At 45.3% G+C, this 26,060-nt stretch overlaps 1 protein-coding gene across 3 annotated transcripts in view; it reads left to right on the forward strand.

Moving 5' to 3' along the window:
• Positions 1–23,974, forward strand: part of LOC122941606 — a 38,290-nt gene extending 14,316 nt beyond the window's left edge. The window contains exons 2-7 of one of the 3 annotated variants that reach the window (XM_044298990.1): positions 8,152–8,197; positions 10,832–11,034; positions 16,145–16,248; positions 18,131–20,839; positions 21,539–21,747; positions 22,060–23,974. In XM_044298990.1, coding sequence (XP_044154925.1) covers positions 10,857–11,034; positions 16,145–16,248; positions 18,131–20,839; positions 21,539–21,747; positions 22,060–22,129 — 3,270 coding nt within the window. In that variant the 5' untranslated portion in view covers positions 8,152–8,197; positions 10,832–10,856 and the 3' untranslated portion in view covers positions 22,130–23,974. Of the gene's footprint in view, positions 1–8,151; positions 8,198–10,831; positions 11,035–16,144; positions 16,249–16,271; positions 16,551–18,130; positions 20,840–21,538; positions 21,748–22,059 lie in introns of those variants that run through there. The other 2 variants (XM_044298991.1, XM_044298992.1) reach the window with 2 other exon arrangements.
• The last annotated feature ends 2,086 nt before the right edge of the window (positions 23,975–26,060 follow it).

The raw sequence follows: 26,060 nt of genomic DNA on the forward strand, positions 1-26,060 counted from the left end.
GGGGGGGGGCCCACTGGCCACCAATGAGTTAAAAACAGGGGGGGGGGGGGGGGGGGGTTGCCCCCTGCTGCCTGGCAGGGGGCAGTCATGTACACAGTTTTTTTGTATATTCTAACCTGAAGCGTCCCCATCACCATGGGAACGCCTCTGTGTTAGAATATACTGTCGGATCTGAATTTCACGATGTAGCTCATATCCGACAGTATATTCTAACATAGAGGCGTTCCCATGGTGATGGGGACGCTTCAAGTTAAAATATACCATCGGATTGGAGAAAACTCCAATCCGATGGTATAAAAGAACTCCAGACTTTACATTGAAAGTCAATGGGGACGGATCCGTTTGAAATGGCACCATATTGTGTCAACGTCAAACGGATCCGTCCCCATTGACTTGCATTGTAATTCAGGACGGATCCGTTTGGCTCCGCACGGCCAGGCGGACACCAAAACGACTTTTTTTTCATGTCCGTGGATCCTCCAAAAATCAAGGAAGACCCACGGACGAAAAAACGGTCACGGATCACGGACCCCGTTTTTGCGGACCGTAAAAAAATACTGTTGTGTGCATGAGGCCTTAGAGTTACATTGGGATAAGTCTCCCCCCCTTCCATGCCGGTAAAATAACCTCAAGTGACTTGTACTACACTACAGTAGTGCAAGGATTGCCCGTAGCCAAAATGTCCGTCTTCCTTCTGAAACGTCACACCGTTCGTAGCCTTTCCCTATTGGTAGAAGAATCGTCACGTGGCCTGTATTGCGTCCTGCGCTGGCAGATCACGGTTGTCATGGCAGCGAACACTCTAGGATCATGGCGGCGGCGCTATAGATAGAGCAGGCCTTCGGACTTGTGTAAGTAATCCTCCTGCATGTATGGTTCTGTGCCCTGCTCCATCCAAGTGGTCGTCTGAGCCCTTCTGTGTCTTGTTACCTCCATTACACCTACTCCTTTAGTTACCACTAACATTCCTATAGAGCAGAGGCAGCAGTCTGAGTGTGGAACTACAAGTGGCAGCATGTCCATTCTGTATTAGAACATGTCAGCTTGCCCGGACTTGTAGTACTATGCACCCTGCAAGCTACAGATTAGCTGCCCAGCTACCTGGAATTCTTCCCTTTGGTCAGTGCACAAAGCTGAAGGCACTGGGGTGGGGAAGAGCTGAAGGCATTGGGGTGGGGGAGAGCTGAAGGCACTGGGGTGGGGGAGAGCTGAAGGCACTGGGGTGGGGGAGAGCTGAAGGCATTGGGGTGGAGGAGAGCTGAAGGCATTGGGGTGGAGGAGAGCTGAAGGCATTGGGGTGGAGGAGAGCTGAAGGCATTGGGTGGAGGAGAGCTGAAGGCACTGGGTGGAGGAGAGCTGAAGGCACTGGGGTGGGGGAGAGCTGAAGGCACTGGGGTGGGGGAGAGCTGAAGGCACTGGAATGGGGGAGAGCTGAAGGCATTGGGGTGGGGGAGAGCTGAAGGCATTGGGGTGGGGGGAGAGCTGAAGGCATTGGGGTGGGGGAGAGCTGAAGGCATTGGGGTGGGGGAGAGCTGAAGGCATTGGGGTGGGGGAGAGCTGAAGGCATTGGGGTGGGGGAGAGCTGAAGGCATTGGGGTGGGGGATAGTTGAAGGGATTGGGGTGGGGGGAGAGCTGAAGGCATTGTTGGGGGGAGAGCTGAAGGCATTGGGGTGGGGGAGAGCTGATGCCACTGGGGTGGGGGAGAGCTGAAGGCACTGGGGGTGGGGGGAGCTGAAGGCACTGGGTGGGGGAAAGCTGATGCCACTGGGGTGAGGGAGAGCTGAAGGCACTGGGTGGGGGAGAGCTGAAGGTACTGGGGTGGGGGAGAGCTGAAGGCATTGGGGTGGGGGAGAGCTGAAGGCATTGGGGTGGGGGAGAGCTGAAGGCATTGGGGTGGGGAGAGCTGAAGGCATTGGGGTGGGGGAGAGCTGAAGGCATTGGGGTGGGGGATAGTTGAAGGGATTGGGGTGGGGGAGAGCTGAAGGCATTGTTGGGGGAGAGCTGAAGGCATTGGGGTGGGGGAGAGCTGATGCCACTGGGGTGGGGGAGAGCTGAAGGCAGTGGGGTGGGGGGAGCTGAAGGCACTGGGTGGGGGAAAGCTGATGCCACTGGGGTGAGGGAGAGCTGAAGGCACTGGGTGGGGGAGAGCTGAAGGTACTGGGGTGGGGGAGAGCTGAAGGCACTGGGGGAGTGGCGCTGAAGGCACTGGGGGAACGGAGCTTTTTATAAAGGAAAACAGTCTATTAATTCATTTTTTCTTATTAGATTACTCGATTAATCATAAAAAATAATAGGTAGAATACTCGATTACTAAAATAATAGTTTACTGCAGCCCTAGTTTAGAGTCCAGATACTTATGTACTATCGCCACTGACGAGGGAACCTAAGGAGGTTCTGAAACGCGTTTGCATATCGCTTGTAGTGTCCTCCATGTGAGAGTGGCATTTATACCTACATACATCAGAGCATCTACCATATCGACTACAGTGCACTAACTCCAGACATTTCAACGAGCAACCTGACGGCGTTGTTCCGGACTGAGTGCGCAAGCGCTGCCTGTAGAGGAGCTGGCATCTGACCTGACCAATGCTGTTAACAGCGTGAAAGTGGATGTAACCCCTGGAAAAACATACTGTACTGGTGAAAAGCGCCATAACCATGTATAAGACATCTAATAATCTTTATCGGTGATTATCACTGCGGCCCATTGCTGGTTCATACTGACTACATGCACATCATCTGCCACATATAAATACAGCAATCTTTGTACCTGTGACCGACATTTTATAGTAGATGCCATAAACTGTATACAAAAACGACCGAGGTCATGGACAATTGCAAGTACTGGTTATGTGATGAGCACCCAGCATCTAAGGGGTCAAACAGCCAGGAATGGAGTCGCCTTTGATCCTGGCCATTGCAGTGGCATGTCATCTGTATGTTACAGCCGGCTCTGTACATTATACCATTTTGTGTGTACAGCTTCTATGCAGACCTGTGTGTCCCTATGGTTACAGATAACAGCCATACTCCTTTTACATACTGTGCCTGTCCCATAGACAAATCGCCTTTCCTAAAACAGTATTGCAGGGGATTCAGTGGGGGAGGGGGCTCATCATACCCTAATATAGAGCATATTGAAGGGTTAGCCCTAAACGTGACGATTTCCCCCTGCTCTGATGATAGATATTTCCAATGAGTTTGCATGGATGTAAATATGAAATATAAAAATATGCCAATTTTAAAACCTCAAGCACTGTAATACTGCCCGTGTTCCACCAGGGGGAGCTGTATTCTGTGTTTTATCGGCAGGTTTGGCTGTGATGGGGATCCTGACATTTGGACCGGTTGCCTGCAGTCACATGGAGAGCAGCGCAGGCCGAGTGCAAAACTCCTGCTTCCCTTGTGCTGCACAGGGCGTATTCTCCACCAGTGAGGGGCGCCGCCATACCGCGCATGAGGCATTACACACAGTACACTGATGAATCACGTCTTATCTTGCACAATCACATTCATAAACCAATAGACAAAGACCTTTACACTAATCCGAGAGCATGTGATTCCTGGAGAGAGAAACGAGTGTTTATTTTCCACTGAAAACATTTACGGGGACTGGAAGTCTGCATGCTCCTTTTTAGGATCAGGGGGGGCCCAGCGTCCAGACCCTGACAATTCGCGGTGTTGCCTCCTGTCCTGGAGACTCTGAGACTGAAGGATCCTGATGAGGAGACGTTTCTTCCGGATTATTAGTGTTGATATCAGCAGGAAGCCTCTGCAAAGTTGGGGAGATTTTATCAAAACTGATGTTTGCCCCTATCAACCAATCGGATTGATCCTCTCATTTTCCAACATAGCTCTGAAAAATTAAACGTGGAATCTGATTGGCTGCTATGAGCGACTAGGCCATTTCCCCTTTACATCAGTTTTGATAAATCTCCCCCTGTAGTCTGTGTATATGCCAGTATGCACCCGTGATGTCATCGTGACAGTGGCGCGTCTTCTACCCACCCCGGGTAATAGACACTTTTATGGGAGTCTTATATGACTGCCAGCTACAAGGTCCACATTAAGATGTCAGCCTCCTGCCTCTTCTTTTACCATGGGAGCATTATGACTGTCCTAGTGATCGTTTGGCTACCTTAGGCTATGTTTACATGGGGAAGGGGGGTGTCATTTATCATCCCCTGTGTGCCACAAAACTGGCATCAAAGAGTCACATAATTCGGCACACACTTTGGATGCGCAAAGTTTTCAACTGGGCCGGCACAGTGGTTATAACGTATACCAGGAAAGTGGCATAGATAATAGCGGAAAGCTACCAGGGTGGACTGGTCATAGACTCTTCAGGGAAATTTCCGGGTGGGCTGATGCCCAGAGGGCCACATGTGCCATCCTTACGTCCGCCAGCCATATTAAGTAATGATCAGTCACTTCCAGAGTCAGTTAATGCTGGGGGCATGGAGTAGTTATATACTTGACCACAGGTGCCCTCCTGAGTCCTGAATACATCTGTATTGCCATCCTGAGGAGGACAGAACATGGCAGCTGGTGCTGGCCACCACAGAGGGGCAGCTTCTAGGGAGGTATTTTTGTGCTGCTGGGCATTATTTTGTACCGCACTGTGCACTGGCCCTGCCTTCTGTCAATTTGGACTCCCCTACAACATTAGGTTTTCTTCCAGGGCCATTTTAAAGGGAACTTGGATTTTGGGTGACAGCTCGCGCATTGCGAGATTACGGCGCTCTAGCTTTGTGACGTCGGGGAGCAAGGGCTTCTTACTTGCCTCATTTACATATATGTAAAATCGTGGGGGGTTTTTACACAATAAAAGCACACAGAGCTATGGGGAGTGGGTATTGCGGATGTGCTAGCGGCCATCTAGCAGCCCATGTCCTCAGCGCTATACTCAAAATGCAGGTGACAGGTTCCCTTTAAGTTCCCAGTATGCCCCTGAAAGCTACACTAGTTCCCTTGCTGGTGTACGTTTCCGTTTTAGTAAATGAACCTGCATAGACAGGAGACGGGCACCTTTTTAATAATTTTGCTGCAGCTGACTTCGGAGGGGGATAGGGTAAGGTTGGCATATAATACGTTGATCTTAAAAAAAACGCCCCCCACAGTGCTATAGCTCAATGTTTGGGGGGGATGTATCGGAAAAGCTCACAGTGCCTATGCCAAATGCATGCATCGGGCCCTATTTACCTGATAACTGCATAAAAGAGTGTTCCCTTGGCACAGTTGCCTGGGCACAATGGGGGCGTTGCCATTACTCCTAGAGGCTCAGCTCTCTCTACAACTGCCACGCTCTCTCCACTTTATTGACAGGACCAGGCAGTGAAAACTTCATCACACTTGGCCCTGACTTCTCCTAAAGTCAATCATACTGCAGAGGGTGCAGCAGTTGCAGAGAGAGCTGAGCCTGTAAGGCTAGGTCTACACGACATGTGTCTCGCAACAGATAGGGCACAACTACACTGCAACATTTGTTGCACCAATGTTGCGTGACAATTTTTATAATGATAGGCTATGGGGTCGCAATGCAACATACTGCGATGCGACAGTCGCAGAAAAATCCATCTCGAATGGATTTTTTTTGCGACTGTCACGTCGCAGCATGTCGCATTGCGACACCATAGAATATCATTATAAAAATTGTCATGTGACAAAATGTTGCGCGACAAATGTCGTCGTGTAGACGTAGCCGAAGAGTAACGGCCACGCCCCCGTTGCTCCTAGAGGCTCATTTGAATTTATTAAAACATCATTTTTCTCAGCCATGTGGGCTAGGGCTGCAACGATTGCTCGATTAAATCGAGTAACTCAACACAAAAAATCCTTGATGCAAATTTTTTGCATTGAGGATTCGTTTGTATCATGTGACCACCGAGCATGAGTGAAGCGCTTGCTATTACTCACGCTCTGTGGTCCCCTGCCGGCGCGCACTGCGCTGCACTGGATCCTGACACGTTGTCAGGACATAGTACACACTTACGTGCACTATGACCTGACGCTGCGTGACGTCAGGACAACAGTGCAGCGCGTGGAGAAGAAGAGACTAAGGAGCTGAGGAGTTTCGGCGGCGCCCCCACAGGAATGGTAAATACTGGCACTGAGGACTGATGGCTAGAAGCGGAGGGCATGGAGGACTGTCGGCACAGAGTACTGATGGCATGGGGGGTGATGGCACAGAGAACTGATGGCATGGGGGGTGATGGCACAGAGGACTGATGGCATGGGGGAAGCTGATGGCACATGGGGGAAGCTGATGGCACATGGGGGAAGCTGATGGCACATGGGGGAAGCTGATGGCACATGAGGGAACCTGATGGCACATAAGGGAACCTGATGGCACTGAGGACTGATTGCAGGGGGTTCTGATGATGGGACAAGGGGGTAATGAGTTTTTATAAAGGAAAACATTCTTTTATTTTGTTTTTTACTTATTAGAGTACTCGATTAATCGTTGGATTAATTGATAGAATATTTGATTACTAAAATAATCGATAGCTGCAGCCCTATATGGGCACATATAAACATGGGACCAACAGGTACAAATCTGCTGAGAGATGCCCTTTAATGTTTGTATTCACACGTCCATGTGCGTGCTCTATGCACAGCGCGATATCCTCATGTATGACACGGTATCAGTATTGGTTAGGTGGTGGGTCTTAGGCCCCTTTCACACGGGCGAGTTTTCCGTGCGGGTGCGATCCGTGCGGCGAACGTATGGCACCCGCACTAAATCCTGACCCATTCATTTCTATGGGGCTGTGCACATGAGCGTTCAGTTGAAATCGCAGCATGCTCTATATTGTCCGATTTCGACGTGACGCAGGCCCCATAGAAATGAATGGGGTGTGTGAAAATCGGATGGCATCCGCAAGCAAGTACGGATGCCATGCGATTTGCACGCACGGTTGCTAGGAGACGATCGGGCTGGAGACCCGATCATTATTATTTTCCCTTATAACATGGTTATAAGGGAAAATAATAGCATTCTGAATACAGAATGCATAGTAAAACAGCGCTAGAGGGGATAAAAAAAAAAAAATTTAACTCGCCTTAGTCCACTTGCTCGCGAAGCTGGCATCTCCTTGTGCCTCCTCTGCTGATGAACAGGACCTGGGGTGAGCTGCTCCATTAAATAGAGCTTAAGGACCTTCGATGACGTCACTCCGGTCATCACATGGTCTTTTACCATGGTGAATCACCATGGTAAAAGATCATGTGACGCACCATGTGATGACCGGAGTGACGTCATCGAAGGTCCTTAACCTGTATTTAATGGAGCAGCTCACCCCAGGTCCTGTTCATCAGCAGAGGAGACACAAGGAGATGCCAGCTTCGCGAGCAAGTGGACTAAGGCGAGTTAAATTATTTTTTATTTCTTTTTAACGCCTCTAGCGCTGTTTTACTATGCATTCTGTATTCAGAATGCTATTATTTTCCCTTATAACCATGTTATAAGGGAAAATAATACAATCTTCAGAACATCAATCCCAAGCCCGAACTTCTATGAAGAAGTTCGGGTTTGGGTACCAAACATGCGCGATTTTTCTCACGCGAGTGCAACGCATGACAATGTTTTGCACTCGCGCGGGAAAATCGCGCATTTTCCCGCAACGCACCCGGCTCTTATCCGGGCAAAAAAACTCACGCCCGTGTGAAAGAGGCCTTAGATCTCTGTATTGTGTCTCCTGGAAACATAGTAGGAATGGCATTTGTTCCTTGGCAGTCCACGCGATGAAATAAATTTGTTGGCACGTGTCCTAATTTTAAGTGCCATGCATGATTACATAATAACGCTCCAATCCTGAATAGATCCTGTTTAGTCGTTCCCTGCCATTAGATTTTATCTGCTGGTACGGCGTCCCGGTCTCCTCGCCCCACACTTTGCTGCCATGGTGAGGCTGTGTTGTGTTTACCAGTCTCGCACTGCCACTTCATAAAGCGTGCGCAGGAACCTAATATTGCTTACTCCTTTCTTCTCCGGCTCCCCAAGTATCCCCCCCCCCCGCACGTCCTCAGCACGGCCTCTCTTATTGTAGCACCCTGCATTTGGAAAGACGGTGTACCCCCAAATTCAGTGTGTTGGGGAGGATTACACATTGTAAGATGCACTCAGTAAATTAACCCATTTGTCTCTGCAGGGGAAGGAGGCTGTTTCCATGCTGAGCAGTGTCACCTCAGTTGCAGGTAAGTACACCTGTTTACTATATTAGAAGAATGCAGGACTGCAGTGATCTGTTGAATACACCTCTCCTGACCTGCCTGTTTTAGTTTGTATTCCCTATGAAATAATAATCCTGGAGCATCTTTTCTGAAACTCTGCAGTGTGTCGTTCCTCTTTTATTCCTCCTAGACATTTATGACTATATTGACAACTGGGTGTTACCAGTCAGGGGTGTGTCTGGCACTATCCAATCAGTGCTGCCAGCGACACATCGTAGGGACAGGCCCCCTTTAACACTTCACCGTCAATTTATTCATACATTTCTAGGAGTAAAAGGAACAGTATACCTCAAGAGTTCTAAGAAAAACTGCTGTCAGCGCGCTCATGTTCCCTCAGCAGCACAGGGGAGAAGGAGTCACTCTCTCCCTCCCCCTGTGCCGCGCTGCCAATGAGGAGAGACGGGCAGAGCAGGGGCGAGCGCACTGCACCACCAATCATAATTAACGTATAATACAAATACAGGAGGCGGTGCCCAGCCTGTATGACAGGAAGCTGCGATCAGCGGCAGTTAACCCCTCAGGTGCCGCTGATCGCAGCTCAGAGGCAGGGTGCCGGCTATGTGATTCTGCACCGACACACCCGCCTCCTGTATTAAACGTTAATTATCATTGGTGGCGCAGTGCGCCCTCCCCAGTATTAGCAACATTGGTGGCACAGTGTGCCCTTCCCCCACACCCCAGTATTAAAAACATTAGTGGCGCAGCGCGCCCCCACAGCCAGTATGAAAATCATTGGTGGCAGTGGCCACAGGGTCCCCTACCCTTCTCTTCATTGGTGACAGTGGCAGCTTCTGATCGGAGCCCCAGCAGTGTAATCCTGGGGCTCTGATCGGTTACCATGGCAGCCAGGATGCTACTGAATCCCTGGCTGCCATGGTAAGCTCCCTGCTGCTGTGTGTACTAGGCACAGGGCAGCAGGGAGACTGTAAGATCCTATTCATCCTGATAGAGCTCTATTAGGATGAATAGGACAAGGGATTAGAAGATCCCAGGTTCTAGCCCCTAAGGGGGGAAATAGTTATTAAATAAAAAGTAAAAAAAAAACACCAAAATATTAAAAGGGTTCTCCAGTTTTTTTAAACTGATAGATCATCAGCATCTGATCGGCGGGGGTCTGACACCTGAGACCCTTGCCGGTCAGCTGTTTGAGAAGGCAGCGGCACTGGCAGTAGCGCCGCGGCCTTCTCGCTGTTTACCGCAGGCCCAGTGACGTCACGTCTAGTATCAGTGGCCTGGGCGGGGCTAAGCTCTGTTCACTTGAATGGAGCTTAGCCGCTCCCAGGCCAGTGATACTAGTCGTGACGTCACTGGGTCTACGGTAAACAGCGAAAAGGCCTTGGCCCCTTTCCCAATTTTACATATAAAATATATAAACAATAAATAAATATATCACATATTGCCACGTCCAAAAAGTCCAAACTATTAAAATATAAATAAAAAAAAATCCTCTATGTGGTGAACGCCATAACAGAAACAATTTTTTTTCCAAAATGAAAATGCACAGAATATCGGTATAAGTTATCGGCCTGAATGTTTATTGGTATCTGTATTTGCTCTAAAAAAATCTATATCAGTCGATCCCTAGCGGCATGTGACTTTTTAGTTAAAGAAGACCTGTCACTGCTTTTGACATGTCTGCTAAAAAAAAAAGATAATTGCATCCCACATAAAAATAACAAGTGTGTCTTGGCCAGAATCAATGCAGGCCCAGCCTTAAAGGGGGTGTCCAGTTTCCTATATTGCAGACCTATCCTCAAGATAGGTCATTGATATCAGATGGGCGGGGTCCGACTCCCGGCACCCCCACCGTTCAGCTGTTTGAAGAGAACCCATTGCATTCTCTTTACTGTTTACCTGATTGCCGTTGGCATTGCTGCAGCGACGAGCAGTATAATTACAGCTTCTCGCCGCTACAATGAAATGTCGACGGAGCAAGTAAACAACGAAGAGAGTGCAGTGCTTGAGCACCGCCCTCTCTTCAAACAGCTGATTGTCGGGGGCGCCCGGAGTTGCACCCCCGCTGATCTGATATTGATGACGTGATGTCCTGAGGATAGGCCATAATATAGGGACCTTGGCAGTTTTCCCTGACCTCAGCTCCACAGTGGGTGTAGACTAGCTGCTATGATGTCTCCCATAGACTGTACATTGTGAAGAGGAGAACCGGCCCCCCTCTGTATCTGTAGCACAGCCCTAGAAGCAGCAGCATCATGGAAGACATGCACAGCAGTCTAGCAGTGTAGATGTGAATCCAGCCCTGAGGTGAAACATGTCTCTCTGGTTGTCTCTCCCTTTGCTATTCACACCTCTTTCTCTGCACTCCATAGACTTCTGTGGGCAGTATGTAACTTCAGTCCAAGAGGCAGAGATGAATTGTCTGTTCAGTGGAGAAAGAGGCATTCTTCTTTGATAAGATATATTACAATGTTTCTTATATTTGCCTAAACTATTTATTTATACAGTTTGATTAACGGTTAAAAAGCTCACTGGGCATCCAGAGAGTGACCTACAATCCTGTCTCTCTACTCTGAAAGACAGGATTGTAGTCTCCAAAAATAGCGTCATTGTCTGTGTCATTCCACTCTGTATTTTTGTTAGCAGCTTCCTGAAAGACCTGGGAGCAATGGAAAGGAAAAGGCTGAGAGTAGATGGAATTCCGACTGACATCCCAGCTGGACGTGCAAAGGATAAACTCACCATACATTTCCTGAGGAGCAGAAATGGGGGAGGAGAGGTGGAAAGCATCGACATTATACAAGGAAATCCAACTTATGCCATTGTTACGTTTGAAGATGATGAAGGTAAGAGACAAACCCAGGATGGACATGGCAGTGGGCGACTTCTGTATAGATAACTTTCTACTAGCTGGGGTAGAAAGTGGAGTGATACAAATGTTGGTCAATTTATTTGACTCAAACTGAGGGCTTTAGGTCCCTTTCACACGAGCGAGTATTCCGCGCGGGTGCAATGCGTGAAGTGAACGCATTGAACCCGCACTGAATCCTGACCCATTCATTTCTATGGAGCTGTTAACATGAGCGGTTATTTTCACGCATCACTTGTGCGTTGCGTGGAAATCGCAGCATGTTCTATAGTGTGCGTTTTCCACGCAACGCAGGCCCCATAGAAGTGAATGGGGCTGCGTGAAAATCGCAAGCAAGTGCGGATGCAGTGCGATTTTCACGCATGGTTGCTAGGAGACTATCGGGATGGAGACCCGATCATTTTATTATTTTCCCTTCTAACATGGTTATAAGGGAAAATAATAGCATTCTGAATACAGAATGCATAGTACAATAGCACTGGAGGGGTTAAAAAAAAATAATAATAATTTAACTCGCCTTAATCCACTTGCTCGCGCAGCCGGCATCTCTTCTGTCTCTTTCTTTGCTGATTGCAGTCAAAGGACCTGTGGTGACGTCACTCCGGTCATCACATAATCCATCACCATGGTAAAAGATCATGTGACCGACCATGTGATGATCGGAGTGACGTCACCACAGGTCCTTTGACTGCAATCAGCAAAGAAAGAGACAGAAGAGATGCCGGCTACGCAAGCAAGTGGATTAAGGCGAGTAAAAAAAAATTTATTTATTTTTTTAACCCCTCCAGCGCTATTGTACTATGCATTCTGTATTCAGAATGCTATTATTTTCCCTTATAACCATGTTATAAGGGAAAATAATACAATCTACAGAACACCGATCCCAAGCCCGAACTTCTGTGAAGAAGTTCGGGTTTGGGTACCAAACATGCCGATTTTTCTCACGCGCATGCAAAAAGCATCACAATGTTTTGCACTTGCGCTGAAAAATCGCGCATGTTCCTGCAACGCACCCGCACCTTTTCCCGCAACGCCCGTGTGAAACCAGCCTTACAGAGTCCAGCCAAGGTTGCTATTTTGGCGAGAATCATGACAGTTTCATTCCAGTGGAAGTGAATAGGCACCACAGTAGGGACTTTTCCCATTCACTTAAATTGATACATAATTCAATGATGGAGAAGCTGCAAGATAGTTGTATCTTCTGGTGCATGATCCATTCTCACTATGGTTACAGCACAGATGTTGCCCTCTACCCATGGCTTAAAGGGAACCTATCACCTCCAAAAACCATCGCAAGCAGTACCTGACAGTAGCCAGCAGAGTGTTTCCGACAATAATTTTGTTCCTGAAGGCCGATGCGGCTAAAGCTCAGAAAACGTTCTTTTATCCCCTGTCGGCGCGCTTCTCTAGTCATGCTTGAAGTCACGGGGGCAGCGGCCTCCTTGCTTCAAGTCAAGATAACCACGCCCCCTTCCCTGCCCATTCGCTGTGACTGACAGCGCTTATGCAGAGAGTTCGGCAAAGCCAGCCGAACTGCAGGCTGTCAGTCACAGTGAAGGGGCAGGGAAGGGGGCGTGACAAAATTATTGTCAGAAACACGCTGCTGGCTACTCTCAGGTACTGCTTGCCGCTTGGGATGGTTTTTGGAGGTGACAGGTTCCCTTTAAAGGCTATGTACACCTTTTGGAGGCAAAAAAAAATAAAAATGAATCAATTTGACTCATTTTGGGCTAAAAATAATTTTTTCAATTGGTCTTTATTAAAATTATTGAGCCATTCTGTCACAAAGGGTTAACTGTCTAGCTGTGTGAATCTACTTTTTACTTTTACTTGTCATCTAATAACCCTTATCTCTAATTTACTAAGCAATCAGAAACACTTATTTAAGCCACACTCTTATCAGTAAGATAAGAACTGAGCTATAATGTATAATGAGTGTTTATAATGTCAGAGAACAGAGACAAGGAGTCCGTCATATTAGCTAGCGGATGGAGCTGAGAGAAAATTCAGATCCCTCTATGAGAGCATCTCTGCTCTGTACAGAAAAAAGGACTCCATATTTGTAATAAAGACCAATGAAAAAAAAAATTTAAGCTGAAAATGAGTACAATGCAATAAAAAAAAAAAAAAAAAGGCCCCCAAAGGTATTCATAGCCTTTAAGGACCCAAGCTGCATGCAGGAATGGGGTTTGGACCCTAAGCATTGTTTTGCACTGCTATATGAATAGGTTGGAAGCAGTTTAGTTGGGATACCCTGAAACAACAGATGGGTTGACTACCTGTTTGGAAACATCACCTTCTACCACTACCAGACCACTGCTATCTCCATCTTCTCCTTATTCCTCCTGGGCAGTATAGTAAAGGAAGCGGTCTTTTACTGCACACATGTATATTAGAGAATTACATAATCAGCAGAGGTGATCTGTGGCATAGAATAGGGCCGGGTATGGAGGGCAGACTGGGCAGGACCTGGATACAGTTAAAACATATGGCAAAGCAGAGTCCAAGGCTTTTTGCCATTTTCTCTCTCACAGGCCACAGACTGGTTTAGACATGTGGCCTGTAAAATGCTAGAATTACTGTATTTAGGTGACATGATGACATCACTAGATTGCATTATCTATCAGGGTATTTTTACTGTGTGGGGACACAATGGGAGTTGATATTGCTTTTCTGTCAGATAGGAGGGTTCAAACTGGGCAACATTACTCTAGGGGGTCCAAAAGCAGGCTTTTCTTACTATGTGAGGAGCACAAAGAGGGGTCATCATTACTGTATTGGGGCAGAAAGGAGGCTTCATTGCAGTCAAAGCTGCATTATTATTGTATAGTGGGCACAAAGGGGACACTATTACTAAGTTGGGCCAAAAAAGGACATTAAAGGGGCTGTCTCACTTCAGCAAATGGCAGTTATCAAGTAGAAAAAGTGAATACATTTTTTTTTTTCGTGGCCACTGCTACAGAGCAGATACGGGGTGGCCGGGGCGGGAGCTGCTGTGCATGTGAGCTGTCACGGTCCTGACCACCAGAGAGGCTGGTGCTTTTTCCTATATTGTAGAAGCACGACCACCGCTGTTGGATTACAGAGTGGTCAATACCCCTGGATATAAACAGTGTATATTGTGATGGAAAAATGAATCCAGACAGCAAAGGAAGCAATATGGACAATCACAATACATTAGTAAGTGCCTTGTATTACCTTTATCTACATGATAAATGTCATTAACTCAAGTGAGACGACCCCTTTAAGAGGAGCACTATTATTGTGTGTGGGTACTCTCATTGTCCATATGGTGTGCTATTAATCGGTCAGCACATGTGTGGTCATAGTCATTCTGTATAAGGGATTGCTATGTATTCCTTCCCTCATATGAAAGCAGTTAGAGAGGACCTTTCATCAGAAAAAAGTGTGTGCAATTCTTATACTACCTTATCGGGCTGCTGCCACTGATTGCTGCCAAGGAGAAGATACCCACGCCCAGCAGAACTAAAATGTCAACGCCTACTATAACCAAGTCGCCTCATTTGCATATGAGGCGATGAAACAAACAGGGAGCACAGCGGACAAACGGGGGTCCTTTTGGAAAAAAAAGTGTCCGGACATCAGTGGCAGCAGCCCGATAAGGTAGTATAAGAATTGTAACAATATACTAATAGCAAAGACAGGTGCACGCTGCAGACTTGGTAAGCCCTCAAACTGATGATAAAATTGAGAGATTAGCCAACATGTCCTACTAGGAGGGCATGTCTGAGCCCGAGCACCGCGCCATTGTTTTCATTTATTTGCATATAGAGATGCCTGGAGGTGTATAAACTCCAATGTAAATGCGTCTGTTTTCTATCCACAAGCTACATTTAGGTGCACCTGTGAGGCCTGGGCCATATCAGCCAGTCTTGAGTGGGACTCGCAGACTCCTCCCTCCTCCCATTGCTAGCATGGCTACATGCTGGAGGTAACTGGTGAGTTGTCTGTGAGTCGGACCTTACGCTTCTGTAATTAGCCCACTGGCTCCTGGTATTGCCCATATGGCACAGGTAGGTAAGGGTTAGGACCCGAGCTACTTGAGAAACCTTGGCTTGGTGCTCGGGCTCAGACATGTCCTCCTAGTAGGACATGTTGGCTAATCTCTCAATTTTATCATCAGTTTAAGGGTTTAGTAAGACCGCAGAGTGAACCTGTCTTTGTTATTATTTTGTTATATTGGTTATCACATCCACATAATTGCTATCTTGTGTAGGATGTTTATTGTGCTACTTGTGGTCCGCTGCGGGCATCCTCCACTGTATGTATTTTTGCTGGGGATCGTCATTAGCAGCAGGCCACAAGTGCAGGATTTGCTTCCCTGTATATATATATATGCCCAACTGCGTATGGGTTTGAGCACTTCCTGTTTAACACCATGCCATTGTTTTAATTTATTTGCATATAGTATAAGAATTGCACACACTTTTTTCTGATGAAAGGTCCCCTTTAACACTGTTAGGCAGGAATCACACATGCAGTTTTGCTGCAGCTTTTTTTTTTTTACACAAATGTTGGAAGTGAATTCAACAGGAAGGAGAATAATGTTTGCATCTCTTTCTTGCCATATCCACTTCTTCTTGCCACAACACCTGCACGTATGTTTCCAGCTTTAGGCCTCATTCACACGTCATTCTCCACAGACCGCACATGTACCCATTCATCTCAATATGTGTATTCACACATTAGTTTTTTTTACCACGGTCCGTGTTTTTAGCACGGATGCATACTCTATTTTGTCTGTGTTCACGGATCCATCACTCCCATTATAGTCTATGGGTCAGTGAAAAACCACGGGTGGAACACGGATGCCATCCGTGTTTGAGCCGTGTTTCACAAATTATTCGGAAGAAAATTATTTTTCAGCTGTGCAGTGTCAGTAAAACATGGATGACAAACAGGCAGCAAAAAAACGGACACACTGAACACACACAGATCAATCATGAACATCTTCACTGAGGCATCACTGACCACCTTTTTACGGATTTAAGCACGGACACGTGAATGAGGCTTTACTGCATTATTTGGTATGCCTCCATTTGATCAACCTCTTTCTGTCTCTGCAGTGGTTCAGCGCGTTCTGAGAATCAAAGATCACATTTTGCAAGTCAATGACAAAATCTACAACCTTGTGGTCAGCGAGGTTACTGTCAAGCTGGAGCTTGAGGAGGTACTGAAGACAATACAGTGTCATTTACATTGATTTCCAATTATTTCAATGGATGCGGAATGGCTCTTCTCTGCTTAGACAATGATGAACACCCCTTCCTTCACACGCACACACACTCCTTAGAAACGACCAAGCATCCTCATAAGCCACGTCTTAAATTGCAGCTTAGCTACGTTCATGTGAATACTGCAATGCCAGACAAAGCCTCTCAGTGGTGGTGATGTTTCTGAAGAACAGTTTTCCACTACATTAAAGTGAGTCTGTCAGCAGTTTTGACCCTGAAAAACGGCTAACAGTGAAAGGTAGGGGCAGTATAGAGCCTGGTAAACTTGCCTTTTATTATCTGCATCATTATGAATAGAAACTTTTCTTCCTCCTCTGGGTGCTGCTCCAGCGAGTGCCCCGAAGGAGATCCCTCATCCAAACCCCTACCCTCTGAGTGACAGCTGTAGTGGTCTCCTGGTCGGAAGCTGCAGCCATCAATCAGAGCAGAGGGGAGAGGCTGTTAATCATTAATGCATAGAACTCTTAAGAGTGAGGGACCGCAGGAGCGGACCTTGCAGGAGCGGCACCTGGCAGGATAAAAGTTCCTGTTCACAGTGGCATATTGTTAGGATATGCAATCACTTACTGATCAATAAGGGTGTTCCTATGCATTCGCTTTAACTGTGCAGCAGTTGCCTTCACAGCAGGTCCCAGAGTTCAGACCACCACTGATCATGATGGTATGTCGTACCCTAATGGTGTGCCATAAGATTATATGAGAGAAGTACCACTGTAAATGGCATCCAGTATGTCTCCTATAAGGTTTGACACCCAGCTCTCATATAACTAGCATATTGGAACTTTTCTGTCCTGGACCTTTATTGTCATTGTTCATTGTCACCCAGGTGACCCACAATCAATATTTAAAGGGGTTGTCTGGCCCCCAAACTAAAATTTTATTGCTGCCAGTAATGTGTGTAAAATAAAGAAAAAAATCCACTCGCCTCTTGAAAGCAGGTCTGTTCTAGTGCTGAGGGACCCCTCCCCACTGTTTCTGGTCCCTAGTGGACCAGAAATGTGATGTTCTGTACATGGTCTCATATACCACTGCAGCCATTCACTAATTAATTTTGGTTTGGAGGTCGGACAAGCCCTTTAAGAACTTGTTAGAACTAGTTTGGCTTGAGAAGAAAAAAATATTGCTACATAAGCAACACTATGGGCTATAGATGGCACTTGCATACAGGTTGAATATATGTACATCATTCATTAGGCCATAGTATCTGTACAGAGAGGGCTCTGGGGGTTTCTCACATCTAATCTCCTAAATAAACAGGATCTGTTAGAAAAGCAGATGGAGCTATGTGTGCTTTATGATACGGATGAGGTACACGTGCAGGAAACAGGATGCTCCCCTCATGTCATATTTGTTATTAAGGGAATGCAGTTTGTGCCACTTATCGGGTTTATGCAGCTGCGCTGTCACTTCTGAGACGATAAAGGTTCAAGAAAAATATGAAAGCCCATGAAAAGTGGTGGGAATCAAATGTTCCTTTTCTCTAAGTCTGCACAATATTGCACTTGTTATGGCTAGAGTTTGTGCATCAGAGCTGCTCTTCCTGCTGTAAAAAGTTAGTAAAAGGTTGTGCCATAGTCAGCCATTTTTAAATTTGCATGCACGTGTACAAAGATACTTCCCTACAGTTCTGGGAATGTCAGTCAGATTCGAGCCCGTTACTTCCATAGCTGTGATTTGTGTATTCTATACCCACTTTCATTAATTTGTAAGGGAATTTTTACTTATATGACCAGATGCATCCTGGTAATAGAGTGGCAGAAAACCACTGTAGCATATATCAGAATACCATATCCAACTAAAGCCATTTTCCATTTTAAGGTGTTTCAGAAGCTGTCGTTGACTGTAAACTACAAAAATTTCCCAGAAAGCTGTAGAAGTCTTCTGAAGAACTTGAAACAGACTCATAAGGCTGTGAAGTTTGATTTTGATGAAAAATCCATGATGTGTACTATAAGTGGGCCATATACAGAGATTCAGACCTTGGCACAGGAAATCTTAAGTAAATTAGAAATTGGACATACAAACTTAAAGCAAATCTCATCAGATACACGAAGGAAAGCCAAGAGTGACCGTCTTAAAAATTCAGAGCCTCAAGATCTACCACAACACTTGCATCAAAGATCTGTGCCTCCTTACGGAAGTGCAGACGAAGTAAGATATATTCCACAGACTGAGTCCTTAGAGCAGCTACAAGAACCATTTGTGTGGGATTCTGATATCTTCAAATACATACAAAAATTCCACAATTTGGAGTATCAGGAGATACTAAACAGATATCATGTTGGAACAGTGAATGAAAGTGCAGAAGAAATCACCACAATTTATCTTCAACCTGTAAAAGTGGGTAAAAACCATCTGGCAGACTTGAGATCTGCACGATCCAGGCTCATGGGTCTTTATCAAGGCTTAGAGCTACTTCTTCGGAAGGAGCAGATAGACAAGAGAGATGTTTATGAAGATCAGGACTTTGGGGTACTGTTACGAGACTTCCAAAAACTATTTCCTATGCTTCTTTGTCACGATGATGACCGATATCTGTACCTTATTGGAAATGGGGTTGATGTGGCTCAAGGGAAACAGCACATCAGTGATTTAAAACTGAAGGTTGACAGGCCATCAAGTTATCTAGACACACAACTTAAGGGTAGTGGGACAGTTACAATGTCAGAAGGAGTATCCCATTCTTTGTCCCCCAATTACAAGCATGAGAGCAAAGTTGGAAGCAGGATAGCTGCCTCATTTAGTGGTCCCACAACACATAGCTCATACGGAACAAAGTCCCACATAGATGAAAAATACCTGATATCATCAAATAGTCATAGCAGTCAGTTACTAGATCGTGAAAGAGAGCCACCTTATGACAGGACATCTCTCAGATCTGAAATGACAAGTGCCCTTCTTAAGACTGAAGATTTTAGTGTTTCCCAAGCAGAAGAGAAATCAGAAAGCAAGACCATGCCATCGTTCAAAAGATGTGATGTACTCCCAGCTTTAAAAACTGGCAGAGAAGATATAAGGCACAGCAGAAGCACCTCTAAACCCACAGGTCCACTCAAATCTGTCCCATTTACTAAAGCATCAAGTGAACTAGCCTACTCTAGCCTGGTAGATGTGACCTCGCCACCCATGGACTTTAAAATACCGGAAGGTAAACTTAGAAGATCCAGTAGTTTAACCCGTATCTATTCAAAAGAGAATGCTTCTTCTGAGAAACACAGCGATGCACAGATATTCAAAGATGAAGTTGTTGTGACTGATTTGCTGTGGCATTATATTAAACAAAATTATAAATCTGACATCGATAGTTGGTGTTCTGCGGTTGTGTTAATGGAGGAGAAGCAAAATGGGAAAATTACTTTAAAGCTGAAGGCAACTAACAAAACTGTTTTGACTTTAACAAAGGAAAGGCTTCAGCTATTATGTTGGAAAGAGGACATAATTGTAACCAGCTCTTGCTTTGACTATACCACACTTGGGGTTAAAGGTCCAACCGACATTGCGCTAGATGAGTGGTGCAATCTGTTCCGTAAATGCTCTAAAAAAGTATGTATTAAGCTAGAGGAAGATAAACTGGTCCTTATATATCCCAAAGAAATTCAGGTACATGTTGTAGAAGAGTACAGTCAGCACATAGAACGCAAAACGAAGTCAACTAGGGATGATAAGATGCCAGATGATGGTCAGTCTTTACATCTAAAAGACAAATTTGAGTTCTCTGGCAATAACATGTCTGAAAATTATATTGCAGAGTTGAAGCATAAGCAAAGCTCAGAAGACAATTTTTTCAGCAAACCAAACCTTGGACCTTTATCTGTTAATTTAGGAGGTGAATATATGTCTCAAACTAACAAGAATCAAGCTGGAAAATATCTAGCAGATCAGACATATTCCCTGGTTGGAACAGAGCTATTCCAAGGAATCGACTATGGAAACAAAGCCTTTTTTGACAATCCAGTACCATCTTTTCTAGGTGAAAAGTCTCCTCATCCCAAAAAACTGAAAGATTTTGGTGAGGACCCAAAAAGTAGCTTGTCATCCGAGGTGCCTCAAACTGATCTCTCTACTCCAAGAAAATATTTTGAAGATCTGAAGACAGAAGTGAAGGCTTATGATCATGGTCCTTATAACAGCGACGTAACACAAGGAATTGACTTCTCTCCACCTAATGAGACTGATTTGGAAGCACGTTATGATGACCAGGCCATCTCTACAGAGGGTCACATAGCACAGTATCAGAACAGTTCATCTCAGCTGCGGATTCCAGCAGTTGGCCAAGAATCAGAGATAATGGATTCAGTTTGTGTCCAGTGTAAGAACAGTGGCAAAACTATTCAAACATCATCTGGTCAGAATCTGTGTTATAAATGTTATGTAACATTTGACGTCTCTGCTATTAATGGTACAACAACAGGCAAAGGTAGCTTGAGAGCCTCCATGACTCGCGCAAGAATGAGCCTTCGTTTACCTGGGTATGAGCGAGATACTTCTTTGAAGATAATATATAACGTTCCGGATGGAGTCCAAGAGGTAAGTGACAGAAAGCCTGATCCACACTACCAAATACACATCCTTACTTGTGGAATCATTTTGAAACTAGTCAGTAGTCATAATTCACTATAATGGAGACACCCACCCCCTATAATAGAATCCATATTGTTCTTAAATCAACATGGCTCTTTCAGTGTTCTTATCTATGAAAAGCTGGCCATGAACTCTTATTAAAGTCATTCTCTAGGGGCCAAAGGATAGGCGATCAGAGTCAGATTATTGAATCTGACAACTTGGCCCCATCAATCAGCAGAAGGAAGTAGCCACAGTGTTTCAGCAGGTGCATTAGGCTCTTAATTGTTTTTACTGTCACATTGGCTGTTACTGATCTGCAGTACCAGCCACACCGGACGCCTAGTGCCGTGCATGTGTAAACAAAGTAGCTCCTGCTGATTGGTGGTGATCACAGGGATCGACCCTGATCAAGTCCTGAAATAGTCTTTTACTCCTGACAAATCACATCATATATCGGAACTAGTTTTATCCGGATGTAGTGACTATACGTAGAGATGGTAGGATTTTAAGAAGGGCAACTGGAGTGGATAGGGTTTACTTGTAGTCCTTAACCATGGAGGTGTAACCAAGGTGGACAGTACCTGGGTTTGATAAAGCAGTAAAGGGAGTGGGCAAAACTGGAGAATAATATGACTGACCCATCTGTTTTTATATTTTATTTAGGCTGGAGATCCTAAACCAGGATGCCAGTACAAAGGTGGCAAGTTTGAAGCATTCCTGCCAGATAATCGAGAGGGGAACAAGCTTCTTACACTGCTCCAGAGGGCCCTGCAGGAAGGCCTCATATTTCACATCAGGACATTTGAAACAGGCGATAAAGTCACATGGTACAAAATTCCTCATAAAACCTCCCCGGACGGAGGAAAGCAAAAGTAAGTATGTCCTGTGATATTGGTAAGTCCTTGTCAGCCGGAGGAGGGGAGATGCTTTCTAAGCTATCGACAAGGTATTGGCCACCATACATGGAGGTCTGTAGTTTGTTGAAGGGTCTTCCTGCTGCTAATGTAAGGCTATTCAGCAGCATTTATGTCACCGGCAGTGTGCAGCCCAAGCTTCTTGGCTGCATTTTGGGCATGGTGGAAAATCGAAATACGCTGTTCTGAAGATTTAGGAATATTGGTGCTAGGAGTGGTTGCTTGCATCTGCTGGAGCTTCTTGAATTGAACCTACGTATCTTTTGACAGGAATGGATACCCAGATTCGGCATACATGAAATCTACTATTGCTCTCCTGAAGCAAAATGGCATTGAATAAGACTACTTAGACTTGTGGAGAGTACAGAAGCCTGCAGAGTATTGCTATCAGTACATTCCTTTCTTTCATATCTACGAATGTGAAGTTATTACTGACTTCATACTTTGGATAGAATGGCATAACTGTGCAGCAAATTGCTAGAAGTCTACAGAAGATTTGTTTGCGGTTTCATTGTACAGAATTTTACCGAAAAGAAGAAATCTCGCCCTAGAGCAGTATCACTATACATTCTCCATTTTTCCATAATTCACTCCAAACATCAGGTCCAGTAGCTGGATAATCAAGGGTGAATCAGTCTAGATTTTCGTAAGGGTGCTTTTTTATGCTTGCACCCAAGTAATGGGTGCCACACCACTATTGCTGCCAGTTGCCAGTCTACATCTGTACTTTTCACAGCTTAGCCTAGGCCATGTGTCGTCATGTTAATGGCCTAGGTGCAGCTCAGCCCCATCAAAATTAATGGGGTTGAGCTGCTCTACCAAACACAGTTGCTATACAATGTACAGCGATGTGCTTGGTAAGCTGAGAGAAGGCTGCAGCACTACTGCAAGCACTGGTGCCTTCTCAAACAACTGATCGGCGGGCGTCGCAGGTGTTGGACCCAGATTCAGAGGAAAAGTCATCCATAGAAAAGTCCCGGAAAACCTTTTTAAGGTGCACCACAGCGGTTGGAGGTAAACATGGTACCATACATGTGGCCCTAATTCATGTTTAATAGCACTGTAACCTAGATTTTAGTAGTCTGAACCTACAGAAAATGGGCACTGCCACCCATTCTTTATCAAGATTAATCACTGTCAGGCACACACTAAATTGATTTGTGACTAGTTTGATCAGAAATAATGATCAATTAGTGAAAAACCCTTTGTTTGATTTAATCAGGTTAGAAATCGATGCCATCGTGCCAGGGGCGGACTGGGAACTTAAAGTGGCCCTGGAAAAAACCCCAAAATGTAGCCCGATATTGTAGATGGGTCCCAATTAATAGAAGGCAGGGCCAGCAAAACCAAATACCACAGTGCAGCAGAAAACACTGCTGCCCACGCTGCATCATTCGTGCGGTGCCACCATCCTGAGCATGGCGATGCAGTTGAACACAGGAGGAAACTTCTTCTGCCAGCCAGATGCATAATTACTTGATGCTCCTAGCTTTAATTGATGCTCAGAGCATCAGATCATTAAGTACCTGGCCAGTGGCCATGAGGAGGGCTCAGGTGGTCCCTGGTTATTGGCCCCCTGGGAAATTTCCCTGTAGGGTCTATAGCCAGTCCGCCCATGCACTTTGCCTCTCTACAAAAAATAAGGTTGCTCCTCAACATTGGACACAGTTTAGCTGTTGTCAAAAGCTGAAGAGCAACTTAAATGACAAAAAACAAATGTCATAGAAATGGAGTTGTGCTTTAAAGTCGATTGACCCAGCAGAGGAGGTGCGAGGATAAAGATGAAGTGAATGCACACTTTTATATATATATATATATATATATTTTAATTCTCACTTGAGTTTTATTTTAGCAACATGTGCTAACAGAGGTTTATTTCACGTAACTACAGCTTTCAGGGCAAAACAAGTAAAAGTGTGGAGACATCACGAGCTGAAATGGGATAGACATTTGTTCTTAGTGACTGTCAGCAGTCACAGCAGTTAAACATTGTCTTACAGAGGATAGACCAGCTCCATAGAAAAGTTTAATCGATTTCTGTATAAATTACATTCCTCAGGCCGAATTCACATCTCCATATCCAGATTTTTTTTTATGCAAAACTTTTTTTATACTGTGGTTGATCAGTTTTTTGTGTCCTCAGTAGTGTTGAGCGAACTTGTGGTTTCAATTTTGGCATACAAGTTTCGGGTTATCTAAGAATTCCGTTATGGATTCAGCCACCACGGACTATAACTTATGGTCCATGGTAGCGGAATCCATTACGGAATTCTTAGATAACCCCAACCTTGTACGGCGAAATTGAAACTAAACTTTGCTCCATTTTGCAGACAGAACATGGATGCTATCCCCCGTTGGTCTGCTTTTTACTGATCCATTGCAAAGAAAATTGATGCAAAGTTTGTAAAAAAAAAATAAAAAAAAAGTTACCTTTTTCTGAGGACTAGTGTTGAGCGAACTGCTCAACACTAGTCCTAAGAAAAAGGTAACTTTGGTCAATTTTGCAGACAGAAAAAAAGAAAAAGTTACCTTTTTCTGAGGACTAGGTAACTTCTTTTTTTTTTTTCTGTCTGCAAAATTTACCAAAGTAGAGCAAGGCCCCTTTGGCCACCAGTCCACTAAAAAACACAGATGTCTAAATCCACAATTACAAATAGAATTCAATGGATCTGCATGACAACATGGATGTGAATAATCCCTTATATTGCACTCATCCGGAATTACGGTCTGTAATATAATCCAGAGCTGCATTCACAATTCTGCAATCTTTAGATCTTCTGTTTGTGCCTGGCTCTCTTGTAAATTGCATTCTGGGAAGTGTATTCTGTAGGAAAACCAAGTGTCCCAGTATTATAAGGCGTTAGAAGCCGTCAACAAACTTGTTGGCCGGTGTAGCTGTAATGGTAACCATTATTTCACTTTTACTTATTTTATGCACTTATATAGTGCTACTATATTCCGCAGCGCTTTGCAGACATCAGCATCAAACTGTCCCCAATGGGGCTCACAATCTAAGTTCCCTGTCAGTATGTCTTTGGAGTGTGGGAGGAAACCGGAGTACCAGGCGGAAACCCATACAAACTCCATGCAGATGTGGTCCTTGGTCGGATTCGAACCCAGGACCCCAGCGCTGCAAGACACCAGTGCTAACGCATTCGAATTGTGATTACAGCTCTGGGCTAGAATACAGGCTACAATTCAAAACCAGTACAGATAAGTAACACAATGGCCCACATTTACTAATGCAGTCTAATAATTAGACTGTGAAAAAGCAGTCACAAGACCACGGCGGTACATGTCTGTGTGAGTAATCTCTAGCCTGAAGCACCTGACACTTGACTTTTTAAGCCAACTCTTAGTCAACTTAGTTTAGAGCATTATTTTGCTCCAGAAAATACATTTGTCATAAGTTATGTCTTCAGAAAACTACAATTACTTCTGGGGCAGGAAAAAAAAAAAGCCACGTGAGCATGATGTAAATACGTAATAGATGTGTCTGTGCCAAAAATGATGCAAACAACGGCAGAAAATTGGCACATTAACCCTAGTACATGTGAGTCATTTTATTTTTAAAGTTAATAAACTGGTTATGAATCAAGTCTGTCTTGAAAGTAACTCCAGCGCACGTACTGTGTACATCAGGTCAAACATACCTTTTGTCCCTTTTGAAGGGTTTTGATCATTCAGAAAATGAACAGCTGAGCATTTACCTTCTTTCAAAGCGCCCAAGCCCACCTCTCCAAACTAATTCCTTCTCCTCTCCATCCGACATCTCAGTTACTTTCTACCAGACTACCTAGCTTCCAGCCCGAGCATTGCAATACACACTGTGGGTATCAATTTATATGTGCCGTAGAGATCCAGACCTGCTCGTTCCTGGGGCTGACTGTAAACTTAAAGTGACCACATGTTGTGGGCGGGTCCAAAAAGACAGAAGACGTGGCAACACAGGTAGGGTCAGCAATACCATAGTGCAAAATACCATCCCGGCAGTACCAAATCCAGCAGTGTGGCACAATACACAGCCCCAAGACCTGTCCCTCTGTGGTGTGCATCAATAGCTGCCATTTCCTGTCCTTCTCCGTTTACGAGCAAGGAGCTTATGAGGTGAGATGCAACAGCAGCTGAATTCTGGAGGGCATGTGTGGTCACTGGCTGGCTATATGAGTACCCGATTCACACAGTATATGGCACCATTAACACGGGGGCAAGAATTCCACGTGGGTGCAATGCGTGAGGTGAACGCATTGCACCCGCACTGAATCTGGACC

The sequence above is a fragment of the Bufo gargarizans genome, chromosome 6, assembly GCF_014858855.1.
Source record: "Bufo gargarizans isolate SCDJY-AF-19 chromosome 6, ASM1485885v1, whole genome shotgun sequence".
Classification (NCBI taxonomy): Eukaryota; Metazoa; Chordata; class Amphibia; order Anura; family Bufonidae; genus Bufo; species Bufo gargarizans.